The following is a 25,715-nucleotide window of genomic DNA, read 5'->3' as shown; positions in this document are numbered from 1 at the left end:
AAACCTCCCGCCAGATTAGACCATAAAAAATTCTAATTTCTGGAGTAATCGGTTAACAAACAGAAAAACACTATCTAATCTTAAACCTTCTTCGAGTTTGAAGTCCGTGAAAATGAAATACAAATGCTGTACCCGTCAGACATGACTTAGTTGCGATTTGTGGCACACTCGCTAGGACTTTCTCTGCTTTATTTTAAAAAGCCCAAATGATGAATTTTCATTTCATAAATTTCAAAAATTCATCATTCGGGCAGGCTATTATTTTACGATTTTTGATAAAAATCCGTGCATTTAAACAACATACACACCTTCCCATTTATAATAGTATTAGCATAGACAAATAACATTACATTTTATGATCATTTATTAATCACATATTTCTTATGTACGCTGAATTGGAAATGCATGCATTCTATTATATTCTATTGACAATAAATGACGTATCATTGTCTTAAAAGAATATAATAGAATATCATGTTTATTTACTAGAACAACACATACAGAACGGTTAACTTATAATTTAATAATTAATTATGTCGTGAGTCTCTAATTTTTTTTTTTTTATAATTAATAATTGATGGACCAAGCACCTGATGGTAGGTGGAAAACCATCGCCTATAAAAAGAGCAGCACTTCGCAGGGCATAAAAGAAACACACCCTGCGAAATGTTTCCCTGTGTCCATCAATCGGGGGCGTAGATGTGAAGTCTCATGTGCCTGTAATTAAACCCGCAACGCCCTTCAGACCGGAACACACCTTCAATGCTGCTTAGCGGCAGAAATAAGCACGATTGTAGTGCTTCCCCGACGAACTCTGTCACAAGAAGCTCTAAAAAAAATAGGTTCTAACTCAGACGAATGTTGCGGATACTAATGTACAGAAAACGCAGGTATTCTGTACCGCTTTGAAGTTCTTTTAAAAATAACATATTAGGAGTAAATACTAACATTAACATATTTGACGGCCGAGTGGCGCAGTGGGCAGTGACCCTGGTTTCTAAGTCCAAGGTCGTGGGTTCGATTCCCAAAACTGGAAAATGGTTGTGTGATGAACATGAATGTTTTTCAGTGTCTGGGCGTTTATCTGTATATTATAAGTATTTATGTGTATTGTATTCTAAAAAAAAATTCATCAGCTATCTTCGTACCCATAACACAAGCTACGCTTACTTTGAGGCTAGATTGTGATGTATGTATTGTCGTAGTATAAAAGAAAAAAAAAAATTATGTTTTCGCCTAATTGTATACATCGTGTTAACTAGTTATTTATATTTTTACCTGTATTTTTATGTGGTGTACAATAAAAGTGTATTCATTCATTTATTCTAATTATTTTGGTGAGCGTTTAAATGGCCACGCGAGAATCGAACGCAGGAACTCGTTGTACCTAATCGAAAATGCAACCCCTGGACCAACGTTTTGAACGCCCTTTTAAGTGTAATGCCAATATATCAGCGTCCATATAACACTGATTTACAGTCAGTACGTGAGCACTTTGGTCTCGCAGCAGCTTCCTTGCTTTTACACACGTTACAAAGTTTCCTGAATAATGACACTTGCCCGAAGACCGGTGGTAATATGGATATACGAGTTTGTTCTTCGAAGTTCCTGACTATAATTTGAGAGCTTTATATATTTACTAGATACTATCGGTGATTTCGTTCGCGGTAAATATGGTTTTAGTTATGCCTGCAGGAACTTACTATTTAAATTATCGAATGCTACTTTACTCGTATATCAAAGTTCGCAAACCGCAATTACTGAATATGGCTTACTAAAATACTATGTGAGCAAATAATTGTGTTGTAGTCATTAAAAGTTGTTGTTAGCTAAAAGTGTATGAATCTTACTAAAGGTACTCTTGCCTAACATCAGATAGTAAAAGTACGAAGGGGACAATGAGACTTCACATTTTCGAGCATTTAACTCATCGGCTATCGCTCGTTTACAATTTAGTCGCTCACTTGATTTCAAATTCACCCACTCAGTATTTATATTATAATTTTAAAATTGTTGTGTGTCATAAATTTTACATACAGTTCATATTCCTCGATTTCAACAATTATTAATACTAATTTAGATAATTTTTCGCAAATCTAATTTAATACTGTTGTTAACAGTAGTTACTCATTAGCGGGCGACTTTTAATTTTTTATTCGCTTTATTTATAATATATCTGTCCTGTTTTATAATAAGTCCGAGGGCTTTCTACGCAGTAAGCAGTATTATTTTAATATTTTTAACATAATATACTTTGGGAATAATAATAATACTTTTACGTATATTATTATATTAATTATGTATGTATATGTATCTATACATTAAACAACTAACTAATTAACACTCTTGGCACTATTCCGTTCTCTTGCTTTAAATCCTGTGTACAAAACTTGCCTGTAAGAGATTGCTTGCCATAAGGCGGCCTTTGCATGTCTACATTGTTTTTTACTGTAAACTTCTTACTGTTTCTTTTCATGTATGTTATAAGTACAATTAAGTGCTTCTTCTTCTTCTTCTTCTTAAAAGGACGTTCAGTGATGTCTAATAAACTGTAACCTTAAAATAATACTGCTTTAAGCGATGGTAGAAAGCCTCCTGACATAAACCACTGTCTACTACTTCCGAGTGCTAACGCTAAATGAGGCGTTAGAAACAACGTAAAATAGGATCGGATCGGAAATTGATTAATAGGTAAAAACAATATTTATGTACTTACTTTAAAGTCGCTTTTGAAGTTGTTTTTAGAAACCACAATATTCTTCCAAACAACTTTTACCAACGAAGCCTGTACGAACGAAAGTACTGCGGGTTTAAAAAACAGAAGTTAAACCTACAACTTTGATCGCAGGCGTTAAAATGTAGAGGCGGTAGAGCAATAAATCAACTCTGCCTTAACAACGCTGATGTAGAGTCAGCACGTGAGCACTTTATGATACCGAGCAGGTTTACACACGTCACTAGTTGCAACATTTATACTCGTAATGCACACGATGATATACACGCATGTCGTGTGTGTACACTGTGCACACTATACACACACACGTCTACACTAATATTATCTGTACGTATAGCATTATAAAGCTGAATTTTTGTTCGTTTGGTTAAATGCATTAATCTAAGGAACTAAAATATTTTTGTGGTTTTGAAATAAAATATATTTTTGAAGTGAAACTTCTTTATCGGGGTTGGAAAAAAATTTAGTGTAACATTTTTCAGTTACGCGTCACTTTTTTTCGTTACGCGCTGTCTTTTTCTTGTCCCAACCACGGTTGATTCGAGTTTATTCGAACTTTAAATGCATTGCAAAATTTAAACGGCTGAAGACGTAAGAATATATCATAATATTAATGATGTTGTTAACATTGTAACCTCATCGATAGATTTTTCTGTTCTTTCTCCTGACTTATGTATGGCTCAATGCCAAATGGAAAATAGGATGAATATTTTGATTGTTGCACTTTATATATCTCCAAATCAGAAGTTGGACGATATTATTATTTTTTTCTTCCTCCTCCCTCTTCGTGCCTCTTTACTCGGTTGCAATAATGATAAAAAACCGATCTGCATCAGAAAAAACTTTGAAGCTAGTTGAATTTTTGAAAGATTATTTGAATTTTATATATTATTAAAAAAAGTCCTCAAACATTAACAACAAGATCCGGCACTAAAATTGCTGGAGTTTTTATGGAATGTAAACAATATTCGACGGCCGACTGGCGCAGTGGGCAGCGACCCTGCTTTCTGAGTCCAAGGCCGTGGGTTCGATTCCCACAACGGGAAAATATTTGTGTGATAAACATAAGTGTTTTTCAGTGTCTGGGTGTTTATATGTATATTATAAGTATTTTATTTATATTACCTATTCATAAAAATATTCTTCAGTCATTTAGTACGCATAACACAAGCTTACTTTAGGGCTAGATGGCAATGTCTGTATTGTCGTAGTATATTTATTTATTTATATTTATATTTCATATTTCAGTTACCATAAGCCATAATAATAATATTACAATTAAATTAAAGCTGTAATAATCTTAGTAGTAATAAAGTAAAATGACATAATTGTATCATTTGTATTCATGTCCATGATAATAAAAGCCTTTTGTTAAACTTTATCTAATTTAACTTTATTTAACCAGTTTCTGTAAAGTTGCAGTAGATCATTTTTCGAAAAATAAGGTCTTTAAGAAGTTTCCATTTTTACGTGTGTACACTAGTACACGCACACATTTTTTGTTGTATAGTCCATACGTCAAGGAATACAAGGTGGTCTACGACTAATACAAGTGGAGCAAATCAAGTTGTAAAAACGCACAAAATTGTTCTGTGGCGTGCACTGCGTTTTAAGTTAAAGTTTTGCATGACGAAATGGTTGTTGTGTCTAAAAATTGCAATATTTGCAAAGTTGCTTTTATAAGCATGACATTAATAATGAAGCAAATAAATGAATATTATTTCATTATATATTACAATTTTTTATTAAATATTGCAATTTTTATTCATTTAAAAATTTTATAGATAAAATTATGATAATAACAGTATGATAATAATCGTTAAAGCCAAACCTGCATTGGCACAGCATGGTAGGTATATGCTCTAAAACCCAACACACTTTTCTTATAAAACCGTTACACAACAATAAATATTGGCCAACCAATTCAACGTAAAAAGTTTGATCACGCGTGAAATTTCAAAAAAGTTTTCGGTGCGTAAAAACGTGAGAAACAAATCGAGTAAACATCAACAAACCGATTTCCCAAATATATCTGTGCGAGAATAGGTAAGGAAAACTGATTTTCCCGTCGATTTCTTTCGTAAAATTTAGGTTGGGTACCAATGAAACTTTTGGGGATATTTCAGGAATGTCTGACGAAGAGAATGGTTGTAATCAAAAATAGAACCTTCCGTATCGTTGGTATACTGATTACCAATTTAATCGATCTCATGCTATGTAAGCAATAAGTATAATGCTTGATAAAATGTGTATATGCATGCACATTTAATACATACAATTTTACCATAACTCTACCATTTCAAAAAAAAAAACATTGGTTAATGAATCAAATCTTCGTTTGTAAAAATTCATTATTATTTATTGGAGGTTTTTTGTGGCATGCAATCCGCATGGTTTTGTAAGAATAAAAGCATGAACAGATTTGAGATAAAATTATCGTTAGAATCCTGATGTGGCGAGCGCCACACTGACATAATCTTTCGTGACATTAGCTAAAATTCTTTTGGAAAAAATTAAATATGGCGGCGCTATTCTGAAAGGTTAAAATGGTGGTTTGCAGTAGTTGTCAATTAAACTGTTAATCCACTTATATGATTCACTAAAATTTTCTCGATAGACTAAAAATTACAAACTTGTTGTTTCTAGTTAGAACTACGCTTTTCTTTTTAACACTTGGGATATAATAAAAAAATACTATAAAAATATGTACATTAATAAGTTTATTGGAGGTTTTTTTAAAGAATCCTCAGTAGAGGCGCTACAACCAGACTGACTTAACGTTTCAAAGGTGCTTATAAAATAGGCCTACTTGCAATAAATTAACAAATTAATGCTGATTTTACCTCTTGTTGGATGGAATACCCCCAACTAGAGGTAAAATATTTTTATAATTGACGGACCAAAGATATAACCCACCACGACACCACCACTACCCACGCCAGTTTGTTTTAACAGTTTTGGCACATACTTGACCAGTAAATTTATTATAAGCCATCTAACATGCCCCAGGCCGTGTTCGGGTGTCTCAACAGTAAAAACTGGGGGAACGAAGTTATTAGGGAGCGCAATTTCCAAAGGCCATTATTCATCTTGGAAACAAGTCGAGAATTCGGCTTGTCCCTGGCCGCGGCCATCTCATAAGGGACCTATCATATCATATATCATACCGATGTTTTAAATGCATAATTATAATTGCTTATTTACTGTGCTTTTTATTTATAGCTAATGACCTCGATAGAGCCGCGGTAAGGCCCCGGATTTGATTCTTAATTCACCATCATCATCATCTACAGCCTATTAACATCTCATTGCTAAACACAGGTCTCGTATCTCATAGGAGATACGGTTTTAGATCATGGATCCACCACGCTGCTCCAATGCGTTTTAGTGGGCTGACTCGAACGACTATTACCACATTATCATCATCATCAATTCTACCAATTGAAGTCCACTGCTGGGCCTATGCCCAGCAGTGGACTTCAATTGGTAGAAAAGACCTATGTCTTTTGTAGGAAGTTCCATAATCCACGATCCTGGTCCGGTTGCCAGCAGCGGCTCAAACCTTGTTGTGGGCACGGTGCGGTGGGCATTCCAGCACCTTCGGACCCCAACATCCATCGGTTCTCCCATAAAGAGAGGTTGAATCCACCACTAGATTATCACCGGTGTGATTCATTTCATTATTACCTATAACTTTTTGCTGATAAATGAGTTTTTACGGATAAATAATGACACAAAGTATTCAAGATAATATATAAATTGGCATACAATAACGTCAAGTATAATTCCTCTAAAGTTTTCGAATCGATATTCGGATTGTGGAATTCGATTAAATAATGTTAGTTAAAGGATTTTCAGAAATCCAAATTTAATCTTCGAGGGCGCCACAAGCTATGTCAAATTCAAGACAATATTGTTTTAATGTTTTTTTTATTGGAATTATTAGTATCGATACACTACAGTACTGTTTCGTGTATACTAATGTTTACATATAAATTAGGTGCTTTATGTATAATTGAAAAGTATAGCGTTTGTCTCTGGTATAGCCGGGTCGCTTATGTATCTCAAGTCGAGATAAAATGGCAATGTCTTATATGTGGGCAATATGCTCTATGTGAATCACCTTTATGTGTGTCTGTAATTATTCTTAGAGGAGCAATCTTCCCGTTTCATGCCTAACCTTAGTCAAAAACCCTGTTCAACGATTGTTATGCCTATATTGCAGTAGAATATATTGTGCATCCCCCGAGTGCCATCAGTGCTCTATCCAATGTTTGCACAATAGTATTGTTCCAGTATGGGTTTCAGTTAATTCGTGAACCGGAAATTATTTGTGTCTGACGCTAAAAGCTAACCGTAGTTCCGAGTATTTGTTATACCGAAAACATATTGAAAACACGCTAAAACTCATATACCTGTCAAAAGTTTATCTGTTTCGGGAGATGGATGACGTAAGCAAATCTTGATTGCCGGTTTTCGTAACGGTATGAGCTCATTTTAAGAATATTATTAAAAAATGCATTTATTAATCAAAATTAATAAATGTGATATGTTTCAAGCCCTTTGCTCAGTCTTTAAAGTAACCGATGCTAAAACTTAATTACTGATTGAGGGACATAGATAGATTTCAACAAACCTCAGTCTTATGCCCTGTGTATACTGTGAGTTCTTTGCGACTCTGTGGATGCCAGCTGTCCATTTAGGGGCTGGGCGGCCAACGCTTTTCAGTACTAGGAACCTACTCAAGGTAGCCACTCCAGCACCTTTTGACCCCATCTTCGAGCTATGTGCCCACCCATTTGGTTGCTATTTCGGTGATCTGGTTCTTCTGTGTAACGCCTTGTTCCTAGTTCTATTTTCTTTCGTAAGTCATCACTTATGACACGCACTGTTCAAAAACTGTAGTATTCAGACTTTTAGTAATTTTGGACGAAAGTAAGTCCTTACTAATACTTAAACTGTAGAATTCCGGCACCTAAGCTAATGAATTGATACAACGAGTAAATTAAAACCGAAATGGGTACATTATTTACTGTCTCTGAGAGTTACCTGTTAAGCCAAAACGCTAAGTTTTGAAGTTAAACAAACTGCCAAAGTTATTACTGAAAGAAATCAGATGCAGCAAAATTAAAATCAAGTGACTCCTGTCACTTTATTACTGTACGCGTCAGGTAGCGTAGGTACTATGCGCGTGTCGGTCTTCTATCTTCAATAGCGTTATCATTAGTAAACACTTAGAATGTTTTGAAATAGTTTGTATGAAATATACTTATGCACCCTTCAACGGTATTCGGTTACAGGTTGTATAAGCTATGATAAAATTATGATTTTGTATTTATTCTAAGTATTTACTTCAGTATATCGGTACCATTTTATTATCAGATACCTGAATTCTTTCAGGGATTCCTCAAGGGATCTGATATGATATGACAAATTATGGGGCGATAGCTAAGAGGTAGAGAATCGTGAGAAATTGATATAATCGCACTATTATAACCCAGTCCACTTCACCCACAGTCAGGCTGGAGGAAGCTGTTTTTCGGCGTTAAGTTTCGGCTATATGTACATGCTGTATTTTCTATATGCAACAAATTAAACTAATCTATACAACATATTCGTTGTTGACCCACTCTTTTAATATTTATATTAACGTAACATATTACGAAACACTAAAATATCCACTTAAAACTACAATGACCGATGTAAGGTTTTAAGAGATGGCTTTTAAAGTGTGTCAGTCGAGGACGAGCTGAAAGCCCGGCTTGTTCTGAAATGAGTAATGGCTCCGGGAAATTGCGTTCTCTAATAAGTTCTTTTCCGAGTTTTCAGTGTTGAGCCACCCAAATAAGGACGGACGGGCAATGTTGGACTTTCTAATAAAAGTTGGCAATTTAAACTGCCACTTTGTTTTTGATTTACGGACCTGTATTAATCACTGTCTCGTTTCATAGATGGTAATGTGGAGATTTAACATGAAGTAGATATTTGAGAAGGGTCCTCTCCTGTCCTTTCGTCTGTATCGTATAATCTATCTATCGTCGTAGAAATGTGCGCAAAGCGTTATGGTAGAATCTTACACAACGTGCAACCGAATTACTAAATACTGTTGAAGTAAGTACTGTAGAATAAGAATATTCCATAAGGAATCACCTTTTAAAAATATTAGATTAAAAGAAGCATACGTTTTAAACACTTATTCATTTTTATGGAAAAATAAATATGCTTGTTTTGATTTAATATTTTTACAGGGTGATTCCTTATGAAGTATTTCGTAATTCGATTACACGTTGTACATGCAGTTCCGGTTAAGCTTACAAGTAAAGTTAAGCAGTTAATTGATTGTTTAATTAAGTAATTGCTAAATGTGGTTAATAAGGGCTAACAGCTAATGGGGCATCATATCATGACGTCATAGCTTCTCCAACAGACTTCGTTTGCGTAGGGCAAGTAAAAACCAGCAGTCTATACGTCTATTTGAATAAATTAAGTTATGTCTTTGACCTAAAAGTTCACAATAGACTGTGGTAGATAGTTAGTACGTTATTAATTAGTTTCTGTTTGTACCAACCACTTTGAAGTTTACAAAATAATTCATAATATATAATTAAGAATGTCAAGACGTAAATTAATACTAAAAGTTTCTTTTTCTGCGTGTATTAGTTAGCCCTTAACTGCAATCTAACCTACTGTAGTACTGGTAAGTGATGATCCAGTTAAAATGTTAGCGGGCTAATGGTAACGGGCTGTTAACGCGTCCATGGTATATCAACCATGTAGGGATGCAGATCCTTACGGTGCCTCGCGGTAAAAAGCTAAGGAGGAACTTGATCAAACAGTTGTTGAGCACACTCTCAATCTCATATTAACTATATTAATTAAAAAGGAGTCGCTCCATCATCGGCTCTCTAACAATAAAGTCAATCAAATCCGGAAAATTAATCATATTAGTTGTCTCCGCGGACAAATAACTTCCCAGATAAACCCAACTTATAAATATTTATACGAAGATAAATATAACTCTGCAGATTTCGCGCGGCCGATGCTCAGGTAATTAATACGGAAATCCAGTTAGAAATTTGGTGGCGGATTCAGATCGCCTAATTCGAAAACACCACTTTATTCTGATAGTTATAGGGTACAATTTTGGGGAATTGAGTAATTTTATGTTTAGGGACATGGCTTTATTCCCATATTTGAAATATTTTAGTAGACGGGTAGGCATATCTGTTACGAATAATAGCAAAGCAAATATTTCAGATGTGCCTGAAATATTTGCGTCTCCTATTTCGTATTCGTAACCATTAATTTGGAGTATTAATCTAAGGGAAAATGGAGATTGATTTATCATTTTACTGCTTAAGTTTTTATTATTTTTGCCTTGTTTCCGAGATATGGGAGTCCTTTATGGTACCTCACCTTTTAGTAGGTCAGTAAGTTTATGTTCCGGACAATGCCATAGGCTACTTTGCATCCTGGAAAAAAATGCACATAATTCTGCAATATTTCAACGGATTTTCATGAAAGTTGAGTAACTTTGTCTTGGTATAATAAACAAAGGACATTTTGTATTTCGAACAACATTGCAAATATAGCATTACTCGTGTAAACACAAAACAGTATTCTTATAGGCTTATTTACTTGAACTCTAAAAATAGTTTGTTTGTCCTTCCTTCACGCCCTAACTAAATAGATTGATTATTTAGTTAGGGCATGAAGGAAGGAGAGACCTTCATTTTGGCAAAGATTTAGTTAAAAGGACGGAGAGTAACGTAGGCTACTTTTTATTCCAGAAAACCAACGGCTCCCACGGGATTTCTAAAAAAAAACCGTAATAACGACGTGAAACGTGGGCAAACAAGTAGTATAAATCCAAAGTTCCGTATCATTAAACATTTTTTTCGGCATTCGTTGAGGGAACATCGCGTCATATGGCAAGGGACATTTTGATTATGTAACCGACACCGAACTGCCAACTTTTCACCGTTTTCGCTCTCCTAAACTCCGTTATCCCCCGCGAAATATTTTTACAATTTGTCAAAAAAACTTCGCCCGTAGATCTCTGGGATTAACCTTGGCTGCGGCATTGTGATACTGATATTGTTAGGCGTTCGGTGAAGCCGAATGATCAGGCCGAAACGCAATTAAGTTTCGGCACTTTTACTGTGATATGATATTATTATTAAGCTTTCGCTTAGTTGTCAGGGGTCGGAATCAGAAGGCATTAGTCCTTGAAATGGCGCGTATTGTGAGGAGGTTCCTCACTCTGGAGCCCTGACCGCTGCTTTGGCATTCAAAAGCCCCGCAAGAAGAGATATGTATGTCTTTTTTATTAATTTTTAAATAGTGTTGTTTTTATTTATATAATTTAGCATTGTTAAGAATTAAAAAAAAACAATAAATGATAGAATAATAATAATAATATTATTTAAGAAGTAGAATATTATTATAATAATTGTTCTTATATTTCTGTTTCCAATATTTAGTGTAGTATCCCTTAATTGTGTGCAGTAAAGAATTTATCTATCCATCTATCTAACTAACGTAGGGTAAATAGCATTCCTGCACACATTAACTCGCGCAATGGAAATGCGGCTGCAATAGCAGCAATATTACGCTATGTACGATATCTGCATGTAAAAGCTCTTTGGTAAGAGCCAAGCCGTTAAAACAGCAAACTAACTAGTTGGCATTAAGGCCTCAATGTTCCATTAGCGCCCGTGAGCGGGGTAATCCCCGGTATTCTGGCAGCAACAGGGTATAACGCATTAATCAAAATGTTGATTGTTTGTTTGCAATCTCGAAAATATATATCACACTTCTGATATCGGATTAAACAGGGTCAGTACTATTTTCGTTATCATGTTATAGAGATGAGCTATACAGAGGGGCTATATAATCAGGCCCTTACTGTACTCGTTTAACGAAAGTTCATTTCTACACAGGAAGCTAGGACTTTGGGGTGTTGTACTGCTCTAACACAACACCCCCACCCAGAATCCTATGTGCTTGAAAAAGCCATAGTGGTCATCACAGGAGCGAGTTGCCAGATGTGGCCCGCTATCGAAAGAATGTTCTGGTGCACGGCCCAGACTTCTGAAGAAAACTGGTTTCGTTAGAGTCTGTTCATTTGTATATAAACCTATAGGTACTCACCTCAAAAAAAGATTTCTGTGCTTTTCTCTTGAAAAATTTATATTACCTATTAAGGAATGTTCTTTTTCTTGATAAACAATTCTAAAGCTCGTGAGCTGTATAGAGTTCGTTGACATCAATCACTCTAGAATGATAACAAAGACAATTTGATTGAGCAATCGCCCACTTCCTCGCCTATATTGTTACTTTATTGGTATTTCAATAGAGATCTAGTTACAATACAGGTCATCTCCTAGGAATAAACTTCCTGCAACAAGTTTCGTTGTACACGTTTCTGGCGAAGTAGTTAAACCATTGGTATTTATTATCTGTGGGTGGGTGGTATTACAAGTGCCTCGTTGGTCTAGTGGTGATCATGTTTAGCTACCGATCACAGGTTGAATCCCCTGGTCCGACCTTCGAATATATTATTCAATAGATTTTATATCCCGACGGCCGATTGGCGCAGTGGACAGCGACCTAGCTTTATGAGTCAAAGGCCGTGGGTTCGATTCCCACAACTGGAAAATATTTTTGTAATGAGCATGAATGTTTTCCAGTGTCTGGGTGTTTATATATATTTTCTAAGTATTCATGTATATTATTCATAAAAATATTCATCAGTCATCTTAGTACCCATAACACAAGCTACGCTTACTTTGGGGCTAGGACCCTGGGCGGCACTTTGCATGAAGTATTCTTCGCACGCTCTGCGAAGAATACTTCATGGAAAGTGTTGCACATAGTTTTTCAACTTACCACTAGGTGTTCCATCTGCTGTGTCGGACAGTAATTTATTGACGTGACAACGTCTTATAATTCGATGGAGCCGGCTGCACGCACGAAAAAACATGACGCATGCGGCGTTACCTCGCTCTGAGGCGTTCCATTCAAGGCTTGAAGTGCAAGCGAGAGCGCGGAACGAGCGACAAAGAGGCACAGTCGGCCTCCGCGTTTGACATCTGTTTCTCTCCTACTTGAGTGAGCGATGCGTCCGCGTGGACAGCTTCTATACAATAATACATTTACATGTTTTCGGCAAGGATGAAGTGCAGTGAAAGTGAATGTGGTGTCAATTGTTTATAGCAACGATAATATCTATCAAACAAATAAAATTAAAATTTTCTTTTGAAAAATGCAACCATTCCATCAGTATTTTCTTACGACGTTGTCACGTTCAACTATCATCAGTAAGCCGACTTTACAGACAACCAATTTTTTATTTATTAGTAATCCAACAGCGTTACAAACCATTTTGGTTAAGGGTTTATCTTATTACTAAAATGAGGCCAAATCTAGATTACATATATAAACAATAAAGCAATAGGCGCAATTACAACATAAACATAATAATCAGTTACGATAATCACTTATGACTATAAAAAAACGACTCTCCTTGCATCGGTGACGTAAAAACGGCGGTTTGAACGTTTTATTTTCATTGAGGTCGGTATAAAAGGGCATGAAACATCGGTAGGTATTGGTCCGATTGGAAACGTTTTAATTAAGGGAATGCAGGCATGCCACAGGGTTGTGGCATTAAGCTTCGCCCACACCTGCGCACCGGAAATGAGTTGAGGGAGTCTAGGTATCGGTACTAAGTCGGTTATTAACGTAAACGCGGTGAGCGCTATCCTAACTAATATTATGTAGAGTTTAACATGGTCTACTTGTTACTCGAGGATTATTTTTGTTATAAGTTGTTCCGGGTTCAATACCCGGCAGAGGTAGTTTGGAAATTTATTATTTCTGAAGTTGCACTGGTTTGTTCTGGATGGCTTCGGCTGGGGCTCGTTACCACAGAAGCACAGAAGATGTGTCGCTAAGTGATTTAGCATACCAGTACATTGTCGCGTAGCAACAGATTAGCTGTGTGGGTTTATTATAAGTGTCATGTCTATAACAGTTTATCATTTACCACTAGTTGGGATTACATTTAAGAGCTACTCGTAACTTGTAGTGGAATGAAAAAACCTCTAACAGGTTGGCCCGTCTTCATATTAAACTGCATTATCACTTACCAAGTTACCACCAGGTGATATATCAAGGGCTGACGTGTAGTGAAATAAAAATACAAAAAGGTTTCACGATGACAGACTATAAGAAAGTCACGTGTCCAATCAACATTTTACAGTACAGAGTATTAAATAAAAGTGGTCCCTGTCTAATCTGTCCCAGGTGTGTACTAAGCTTAACCTGGGCCTTAGCAAATGGATTAGTCTGGAATATCTTCGATTTGCTCAGACGTGGCGAGGGTCTGCCCACCGAGGGTTAGGAAACATGGATAGTTTTTTTAGGGTTCCGTATTCTAAAATGCAGCGGTGATAGCTTAAGCTATATGAGGATAATGCTTCGGTTTCCGTTTTGGGAGATCGAGTTTGAATCCAGCAATCCCCTATCTTTTTGGAGTTAGTGTTTTATTTAAGCTATAACGGTGAAGGAAAACATTGTGGGGAAATCTGCATGCAGGTAAAGCCGACTTCGTAAAGGTCATCAATTTTAGTAAAGGTAGAATTTTTTTTCACATCGGTAATTACCGAACTGAAATAGATAGGACTTCAAACCCCAGCACTTAACTTTTCTTTAATTAGTCTTTTGTGTGTTTTAAGCAATTGAATATATCTTGCTTTAGCGGTGGAGGAAAAATCGTGTGAAAACCTGTTTGCCTGACAGTTCTCCATAATGGCCTCAAGGACGTGTAAAGTCTACCAATATGGTGCCTACCTTTGAAACTTCAGTTACGTCTGTTTGTTTTGCTGTGACTCGGATTGTCTTATGGTATGTGTCTGTCAGTCCATTTGGTTATTGATTAAGACTGGACTTGAAAGTTCAAACAGTAATGAAAGGTTGTCAAGTTTTGCTTAAAAGAAGCTGATTTGGGTCTGATTAGTCTGATTAGGCATTCAGAGTTGAGCTGGATTGAAGAGCTCAATTTTTACATTATAAAAGTTTTTATAGTTTTTGACGTAAAATTAAAATTGTCTGAATAAGTATCTCTAAAGTTTGTCTGTAACAAATGGAATGTTTACGATTATCAAACGAGCTATGATTCTTGGAAATCAGTAATAATCATAGTCAATAAATTTAATCAAATCAAACAAATCAAATCTCTAAACATTTCATTTGTTTGGAAATGACTATGAAATTAAAATTAAATGAAATTTATTCGGTGAACATGAGCTCCCATAGAGCCTTATTACTATATAACTAAACTTCATATTCTATTATAGAACATGCAAATAGAACACAAAAAGAACAATAATTATATACCAAAGTTGGACATAATTTAGAGATATTTGCAAAAAATTATATTTACGTTTTCTTCACGATACGGAACCCTAGCATCAGTAGGCGAGTTAGGCTTATATTTCGTCTGTTTTTTTTTGATGTTTCTTAATGCAAGCGGTCTGGAGAAACTTTTCCTTACATTTGGAGATTTCGATGGCTACCCTTTTATGTTCATTTCAATACTTAAGGTACAAATACACAAAATAAAAATACACAAGTCACTCCAGCGCCTTTCAATCCATCGGAAGCGACGTACGCAAAACTTGTCTGTTTGTGTTTGTGTGTGCGAGCGTGTTCATGTGTGCATGTGTGCGTGTTTGTGTGTGTGCACTACATTCAAAGGGAATAAGGTGATTACTTTAGATGTTATTTTTGAACTGAAAACATCTTTAGCCACGTTGAGCGATTTTTGATACAAGTAAAAATGCGTTCGAATTAAGCATATCTATAATCAGTTTCTACGCGGCTCAGCATAGTGCATATAAGGCGTGCAAATTCTGTTTAAGGTTTAAAATGGAAAGTCAATTTTATCCAAATCTTGCAGATACTGTTGGTTTTCCCGGGATAAAAAGTCCGCCCTGTACTGTTTGTCCATCTCCAGGATGCATGCATTATATATGCCAAATTTTGTTAAGATCGTAGAAAGTTTGTATCCTGGAGACGCGGATAAATACCCCGGAATAGCAAATAGCCACCGTTTCCACGTGTTAAAGAAAATAAACAATAAAATTTGCACGGCTTAGCAGCAAACCCGATTTTGACAAAACTTATAATAGAGCTACCGCAGAGTATAGGGCATTCAAATCTAAATTCTCAAGCTTGAATAAATTATTATTGTTATAATGAAGACAAAAAAAAGCGTACCTATCTATATTTTTACTCAGACGTTTAATGGTTTTAGATAAATTGAAAAATACCCAAACAAACGCGGTCGAAATCGCAGGCTAGTAGTATATCAATTATCATAGCTTCATTAAATTCATGTTTGTGATGTCTAGTAATCAATTTATGAATAGAGCATTGAACCTAAATTATATTATCAGGTGCATTCCCGTAATTGAGTAATGAAGACTGATGATGCATTGTATCCCACCCCCTAATTCTATTTAGGCGTACAATAGATCCTAATTGAGGTTAATGTATTCTAGACGTTGTTAATTGATTCATTAATTAATTATCATACAATTTAATTATGTGCTAATAGAATATATAATATAACGTTGGTTTAAATCGTAAGAGATAACAATATTTGTATTAAAACTCCTTGTTCCACTTTATTTTTAAAAGTTTTATTTTCATTATGGCGTATTATGTATTTCCCCAAAGTAACGCCCTGCTTCTATCCGTCAAAACCGTCTTGAATGGAGGAAACGGACAAGGAGAGCCGACCCCAGATGATGGGAAAAGGCGCAGACAGATGATGAACGCCCTGCTTCTATCCAATATTTAATAATGCCGAATGTAGATTTTTTCCTTTTAGTTTTCATACCTAACTAAAACTGTCGAAGTGCGAAATGGACTCTCGCATTAAGGGTTCCGTATCTTGAAAAAGTAGCGTTATCTAAATTATTTAAACAATAAAACAGATTTGTCTCTGATGTACATAGAGAGAAGGAGAGCCAGAGCATCATTAAAAATAACGTTTTATTGATTTTGAAAAAAATATTTCCTTGTGTGAATACAAATTACTTGCAGTTACTTAATGCGGTGATAACCTAGTGGTTCACTATAGGAGGGCCGTGTCTGAATCCCAGCACGCACCTCTCACTTTCCTAGTTATGTGCGAACTAAAATATCACTTGCTTCGTCGATGAAGGAAAACATCGTGAGGAAACCTGCATGCCTGAGAGTTCTTCATAACGGTCTCAAAGGCGTGTGAAGTTCACCAATCCGAACTGGACCAGCGTGAAAAATCCTTCTCTTTATGGTAGAAGACCCGTGCCCTGTAGTGTGCAGGTAAAGGGTTGATATGATGATTATGATAATATTAAATAGAAGCAGGCGTTACTTTGCGGAAATCCATGATAATGAAAATTAAGCTTAATTTATACTCCGCGAAAAGCAGGAGAATCTGTATGGTGTGATTTATGATTTCTTCAATCCTTATACTCCACCAAACAAATCTTAGGCAATGTACCCTCTACGCACGTTTCGCTCCGAAACCGGAGCATACTCAGGAGATGTTGACTTTACAATGAATAATTGTAAAGTCAACATCTCCTGATTATGATAATGACTTGCAGTTACAAAGCTTTATTAACATAAGTAAGGGATACCGAGCATACAAGCTCTGGTCGTAAGTCTATACATTTCACATAGAAACAGTCAAAGCGATATTTAATGTCGATATAATTGGACGCAATCTCTCATTACTCATGATAATACCTCATGTAACGTACGCGCGGATGCTTGAATTAATTCCGCATCCCTTTGATGTCATCCGATATCAGTTTGTACAACCAGACCAATGCCTATATTAAGAGGTTTTTACTCTTTCAATCGTAGCGTCGTTTTCGAGTATCGAAACATCAGTATAATAATCTACATTCCAAACGGTGGTAGCAACAAAGAGACAGGTTTAATTTCTGTAAAGGGATATTTATGTAAGCTTGTTTCAAGTTTATTGGGATGTGATTGAATTACCATTAATTTATGTAAAAACCTTATTGTTTTAGTCCTTCCATCCAAAAGTTATTTTGTATGATGTAGAATGGAAATAATATTGTTTAGATCTGCCCTTTCTATTTATAGAGTAGACACATAGAATCGAAGAACAAAAATTGCTGTTCTTCGTATGTACCTATGTCCTATTCTATTTCTTTGGGGCTGCCAAATAGGTCCGAAGGTCATGTAATTTGTACGTGTGCAACAGAAAAATATATCTGGAACTCTACCATCATTTTAATGAGGATCTTAAAGAATCACAGCTATTATAGTTATAAAGTATGCATTTTATCAATTAGTACTTATGTAGCTACGTATAAATTGTCAATCAGTACACATAATAATAATAAATTAATTAATACAGTAATTCTTGAAACGGCACGTATTGTGAGAAGGGTCCTCATTCTGGAGACCTGACCGCCGCAACGGTTGCTTGGGTACTCAAAAGCCCCGCAAGCGGAGGAGTGGTTTTTTTTTTTAATTTTTCATAGTGTTTTTTGTTTTTCTTTTATTATTCCACTGTTGAAAATTTTAAAAATAAAGTAAAAGAAGTATAAGTAAATAAATGATATATTTAATGATTAATTAATTATAATTTGAAATTTCGGGTATATATATGCTACGGTACTAAACCCTCTAACCAGTGGTATACGCAAGTTTTTGATCAGGTCACATTACATAGCAGACGTAATCAGTACAAAAATCAGTTTACAGTTTTTATTACATTTATTTCTTCAAACACAAACACAAATTACCTACATGCATACAGCCATTTCTTGCTTACAACATTTGAATGAAACTGAGGTTGATATAAAAATATATAATATAATTTTTAGAATTACATATTTAATTAGTCAAACCTTAAATTAAATTGAAACGTCAGATTATATATTAGGTGGGTGTATGATGATAGTAAGTAAAACCTCAGTAAAACAATAATTAATTGTAAAATATTAAGTATACCTAAAATTAGAAAATGTGAAATCTTTAAATCAAATAATTATTTAGCCCATATTTATATATTTAAAATTGGAAGTTACGTACATTGTTGAAATATCAAACCCTTCAATTATGATTAAAATAAGGCATTGCATTGATGTATATATTAAGTGCACAACGTCGGTCCTACCATGCAATAATAAAAGTCTACCTCGAAATGCACGAATAATAAAAACCAAGCATTAAAACTACAATTACAGCGTCCTTACAATGTAAATGCAACAGTATATTTATTCCAGTGCTCACGTAACAAATTAATATAGCTGGAGGTTTCATCAAAGTGCCCGTCTAATACAGATAAAGCCACGAGGTTTTAATATGTCCGCGAGTCACGCGACGTGGGTATCTTCCCGATAAATAAAATAATGATTGCTCTCAGGAAATAGAATTAATACAAGGAGCTCCCCTACCCACGGACCAATTTATTTGAAAGAATGCAAAATGCAGGTTAGCTAAGTTAACTTAGGTTATACTTTTTTAACCCCCGACGCAAAAATGACGGGGTATGGCCCGATAATGAATGCTATAAGTTCTGCGTGTTTGTTCGTGTGTGTGTGTCTTGTCTGTGGTATCGAACGGGTGAACCGATTTTGATTTTGTTTTTTTTTAATTTGAAAGGTGAATTAGGTGAAAGTGTTCTAAGCTATGTTTAATAAAGATCGATCCAAGAAGGGCGCCGCCTCAAAAAAGCGGATTACATATTTTTCATCTCAATATGGATAACAAATAAAAAGGCTTGACTAGCAGAATACACTATGACAAACTTCAAATCCAAGATGGCTCCCCCCACAAAATGGCGAATTGGATTTTTCTTTCACAACTCCTTTAATATAGGCATCAAATGAAAGAGCTTGACTAGTAGAATAACATAGTAGTTTTTCATTTAATTTCATAGTTTTTAATTTTTTACCTGTTGTGTGCTGTGAACGCAAGGCGTAGCGTAGCGGGGGGAGGGGTGAGCGGCACGGCCCGGCGTCTTCGTGGCCTCACCACCGGTTCGTAGGCCGCCGGCTGCCAGTGCCTCACGAATGGTGACAACCCTGCAAGCAAGCACACAAATTCAAGTTAAAACTGCTTAAGTGAGCACATACAAATTAAAGCTAAAAAATAAAACTGAGAGCCCTGCTAGAAAACACAAGTATATATATAAAAGTGTACCCCTATTTTTTTCCTTGAATACGCCATAAATTAAAACGAATTTACCGATTTCATCTTTTTTTTTTTTTTCTCGGTATGGTATGGATGGAGGCTTTGGCTGTGGTTACCACCCCACCGACAAAATGTATTTATGTATGTATTCGATTTAGCGTTCCGGTACGATGTCGCGTAGAAACCGATTAGAGGTGTACGTTAGCGCGTTACCATCTTAGACTGTATCTTCACTTACCACCAGGTGAGATCGCAGTCAAGGGCTAATTTGTAAAAAAAATGGTTTCTAAAATGTGATATCATATCTGCGATCTCAAAAAAGAGGAAACCCCAACGTATGAGGTCAGTAATAATAATTCTAGAAAAGATAAATAGATTGTCATAAAATATGCTGGACCTTTATTAAGCGTTCCATTTTTGATACATTTGAGTGCGTAACGCCCTTCCAGCATTTACTCCTACGTATAACTTGAGTACCTTCACAGCAAGAATGAATAGGCATTTTCTATCAACCAGGCTTGATAAGTACATCTTATATTATAAAAAAATCTCCTTACGTTTGTAGTTTGGAAAAACAAAAAAACTGAAGACATAGCTTCATGCCTTACAATCGAATTGGACATGAGTATCGAAAACTGAACGCATGGCTGTACGGTGATATACCTTTGCCTTTTCCCTACGTGCGAGAATAAAGTACGTAAAAAATCCAATTTGGAAGATAAAAGTGTCTTTTTTTTTAGTTGATAAGATCAACTAAAAAAAAAACAATTAAACTGATTTACTTAAATTTGCATAATATTGCTAATTTTGATCGTCCAAAACCTATTTCAATTCCAATGATAACAGTTTTAATCCTAACTATTATCTGTTTGAACGTAAAACAAACTATGCATAATTAAGGGAGCTTATTTGTAATTTGAAGTGGATTTTAGTACGCAAATTAATTTGATTTTATCCGAGGATTAATTTACATTACAGTAGATAAAATATGCCGTGCGTAAAGGCTTTATACAGGATTGTTAGGGATAGTGGTTGAGTTAAATTAAAACAAAAAAAACCTAAGATTTTTAAATCTATTACCCCGTAGACTACCAAGATCAAAAACCTATCGATCCTCGAACAACTATATATCAGCAAAAAAATCTTACCGACACAAGTAAGTCATATGATTTTTCAGAGCTGCAAGAACACATACATTGATTTTAGTGTAAAGTTCTCCCGAATCTAGAATGAATATTTTGCATTATATGTCGGTGTCGTTACATCGAGTCCCAGCGAACCATTATTAAAGTAGATATATCTATACAAACAACAATATAACACACAGTTTCCCGGAGTGTTTTCCAACTACGGGGGTGAGTCGCCGCCCATATCCAAACTCCGGGCTAGGGTTTTTTTTTATTATAGAAAAACCTAATACTAATTATTGGCGCCTCGTGCAAACAAATAAGCTATATATCTGTCATTTATAATTTCTTCAATCCTTATACTCCACACTAAACAGTTCTTTGGCAATGTACCCTCTACGTACGTTTCGCTCCGAAACCGGAGCATACTCAGGAGATGTTGACTTTACAATGAATAATTGTTAAGTTAAACTATTATTCATTGCAAGTATCAGGATTGAAGAAATTATAAATAACACCATACAGATTCTCCTGCTTTTCGCGGACTATAGCAAATAAGCTTAATTTTCATAATATATCATGAAATTCCGCAAAGTTCGCCTGTTTTAATCCAATTGCAAACAGTATCACGTTAGTGACTTTAGATTACTTTTGCGACAAATTCCAACTGCTTGCAAAAATATTTCTGAAAGTATTTAGGTTAGATTTAGCAAGCTCAATATCACGTTGCCGCACGCTGACGTCGCACACGTCCACCGACCGCTAGCAAATGGACCGAAAAATTGTTGCCTTTGATTCACTACGCTACAGTAGGAAAATAGCATTTTAGTATTATGAAAAATATTCTAGATTCTTGGACTATTCTTTTCTTCTCTACATAACGATTACCATTTTATCCTAAATTGTCTGGATCCAGATTCACAGTGTCATTGAAATCGTTGTCATATACGAAATGTCCAAAATTTAACCACATTCGTGAGGGATTTGAGAGAGCGTTGAACGTGTTTACTGCGCCAAATTCAATTTGACGAACTCCCTGGCGCAGCGGTGAGCGTTGTGATTTTTAGTTAGAGGTCCCGGGTTTGATTCCTGCTAGGGGCAATTAGAGAATTTATAATTTTTGAATTTTCTCTACTCTCGTCTGGTGGGAGGCTTTCGCCGTGGCTAGTTACTACCCAGCTGAAAAATACGTAAGCTAGCTAAGCGATTTAGCGTTTAAGGAAACCTATATCCCTATAGGTTTAATATAACTGCCATACTCACTAACATGTCAGCCCGCTATCATCTTAGACTTAGCAGTTAACACCAGGTCAGATTGCAGTTAAGGGCGTTATTGTATTGAAATGAAAAAAATTGTGTTAACACGAATTATAACATACTAGCTGTTGCCCGCGACTTCGTCTGCGTTTGATTTTGTTTTTTGATGTGGCATTCAATTTAGTTTAATAATTTAGTAAAAAATTAAAGTATTCAGTATCGCTAAGCCTTAAATGAGGGGTTTGCTGCTGTCCGTTGAGGAGTTCTGTCCTCTATCTCCAACCGCATTCATCAGATCTACACAAAGATTGGGGAACATAATCACATATTATAACCTCTATGTACAAAACTAATTATTTAAATCGGTTATAATCTGTCGGAGTTATGTTGTAAAATCGTCAAACACTTTGATCCCCTCTCCCAAAGGAACCGAGCTTAATATCGGAATAAAAAGTATCCTATATTACTTCTTACACTTCCAAGAATATGTGTACAAAGTATCATGGGGATCGGTTAAGTAGTTTTTGCGTGAAAGCGTAACAAACTTACATGGACATTTATAATATTAGTAGGGATAGGGATTATAATTGTCCAAACAAATCTCTTAGCGTACTCTTCGAGGCACAGTGTAGTAGTGGTAGTAAAGCCTTTTGTGACAAAGCTCGTCCGGGGAAGTACTAACACGGACCTCCATGCTTATTTCTGACGGTAACCAGCATAGTTGCAATGCTGTGTTAATGTTGGAAGGGCGTGTTTAGTGTTGTTGAAACAGGCACATGAATCCTAACATCTATGCCCTAGGTTGATGGACACAGGGCGGCGCGTTGCAGAATGCGTTCCTTGCACGTCCAGCTCTGTAATGCTCTCTGTGTTGCTCTGTTAATAGGCAATGATTTTCCACTAACCCAAGTTGTCATGTCAAGGTCATGTGTTTGGTCCGACAATTATTAGTAATAATAAAAAGACGTCAAAATTTGAACGATCAGAGGGATCATTGACCGCCTACACTGTTACAAATAGCTTTAACACTAATTATAACTTGTTTTAACATCACTAATGATGATAAAATTAGCCAAATAAAACGGTTAACGTTCTCTCCGGGGCACAGTGATAGGCATCGTCCAATGCCGTACTCCAGAACTAGAACAAATATTTTTTTTTATTCTACTATAAGTTAGCCCTTGACTGCAGTCATAGCTGGCGGTAAGTGATGATGCAGTCTAAGATGGTACCGGCTAACCTGTTGGGGAGCATGGTATTCATACCCCTAATCGGCTTCTACGCGACATCGCACCGGAACACTAAATCGCTTAGCCAGAAATTATAAAATCCCCAGACCTCCCACTTAAACTCACTGCGCTCACCGTTACTCCAGGAAGGTCGTCAAAAGGGAGGAAGCGAGGGAGGTTATTGCACGCAACAAAAACAAGAAAGGAATAATAAAATGTAGGCATGCAAAGGCGGCCTTATTGCTGCAAGCAATTTCCTACTCCAAGTTCCAGGTTCCATCCGGTTTGGTATTGAGAATGAATGGAGACAGAAAAACCCAGGAATCCATCACGTGATCCGTAGATAAATAATCTATAAACTACTAGGTCAGTCTTGTAGTTAACTAGACCAGCGAATCGGTGGCGCTCTATAAAATCTTACAAGAGACCAATTTAGAAAAATTAAAAGCACAATTTTCAGGAGACTCGCGAGTAGCGGCGTAATGGCTTCATTGATGGCGCCACTCGGCAGGTAGATTTGCATAAAATTGCCGTTAAGCCCAGCTGTCTGCGGGTTTTCATTAAAATTTCCGAAACGATAGCTTTCAGATAAATCGGGATGATGAATGGCGTTTTAATACATTATTAATTGACTGTTTTATTTGAGATATAATTAATTCTTAGCGAATAAAAAAAACATATTAATTTGGTGAAATTATAGACAGCTAACTTTATAACAACAAATGCAAAGTCACAATATTAAAAAGTGCACAAATAGAGTAAGAGATATACTAAGCTTTCCATCAATAATAATTTTTTTTAGCTAAAATAATCACTGATGGTAAACTATTCAAAGAAGTTATATTTTTTGTTTAGAGAGATTCTTGCTAAATATGGGAGTTAACGATGTAAGCACATCTTACCCTGTCCGTTACATATCTTATTAGACAACACACACACAGCACTTGTCTGGTGGGAAAACAGTCTTAGGTGTTTAATATGGTATCTAGTTTGCAATGGTGATATATTTTGCGTCATATCATATCTTATATATATATATATATATATATATATATATATATATATATACATTCGTATTTTGTTCGGTCGATAAACTAGATAAGTAAAGCATAAGCTAAATATTAACTTAACCCTTTCCAATATTTAAAGCCATTGCTGTATTTTATGTTTATATGCAGGATTAAAAATATATTATATCATATAGATAAGATATATATATCTTTTTGATGAAAAACCTTGAAATTATATATCTAAAAAGCATTATAAGCAAAAGTTTGTTCCTTTGTTTAGAACATCAACTTTTAATTTATAAGTCCTTTATAATTAGGAATTGCGTTGAAACTGTGTGAAGTTTGCTTTAACTTCAAATAACATGCACGAAACATTCGACAAGTATAAATAACAATTCCCGATTAAGTAATTTAACTGTGTACCAGTAGGAAAATTTATGCTCTCCGAGTCGACACCTACAGTTTCGACTCTACCTCTCTCTCTCTGTCATGGCAAATTAAAGATATGAGTGTGAAAGAGAGGCGCTAGAGATAAAGTTTATTCCTACCACGTAAATATGAGCGCCAAACTTCACGTAATTGGAAAATCAAGCTCCATCCATATATTTTCAGGCAGTGCTCTCCAGGGTGTCCTCGAATTTATGTGGTGGCGGATAAGTCTAGATTAACGAGTGGCGTCAATTGGCTTTCTGCTATGAAACCTATAACTAGTTTCATGTGCTAGTTTTTTGGCAATTTGTAGATTGTATTTAAATTTCAAAGATACGTTAAAATGATCAATAATTATTTGTTATTTTTAATTCGAATATCCAAGATTTTAGTTGAGCGTGACGCACTTAGAGATCTATGCACTTTTAAATATTAAATAATACTACTTTACGTTCTTTAGTACTTTAGTACATTTTTGTAAAAAAATAATTCTACATTAAATTCACCCAATTCAGTAGTTTGAAAATTAACTTCTCCAGCCACGATTTGTAATGACTGATGCTCAATCAACACTAATTCTAAAGTTAAAAATCAGTATTAAATACGTTCATAAAATATATCACAGTCATGATAACAAGTTATGGAACAACACAGAGAATATTACTAATATTATAAAAGTGATAGATGTTTGTTACTC

At 35.5% G+C, this 25,715-nt stretch overlaps 1 protein-coding gene across 1 annotated transcript in view; it reads right to left on the bottom strand.

Annotated features, from left to right (window-relative positions):
- The window catches only part of LOC120626268, a 302,249-nt gene that overhangs the window by 24,004 nt on the left and 252,530 nt on the right, over window positions 1-25,715 (bottom strand). Inside the window, exon 2 of the mRNA XM_039893708.1 lies at window positions 19,728-19,857. Coding sequence (XP_039749642.1) covers window positions 19,728-19,857 — 130 coding nt within the window. The remainder of the gene's footprint in view (window positions 1-19,727; window positions 19,858-25,715) is intronic.

This window comes from Pararge aegeria, chromosome 9 (assembly GCF_905163445.1).
Source record: "Pararge aegeria chromosome 9, ilParAegt1.1, whole genome shotgun sequence".
Taxonomy (NCBI): Eukaryota; Metazoa; Arthropoda; class Insecta; order Lepidoptera; family Nymphalidae; genus Pararge; species Pararge aegeria.
The sequence above is the reverse complement of the archived record's forward strand: the minus strand, read 5'-3'. Positions and strand labels throughout refer to the sequence as shown.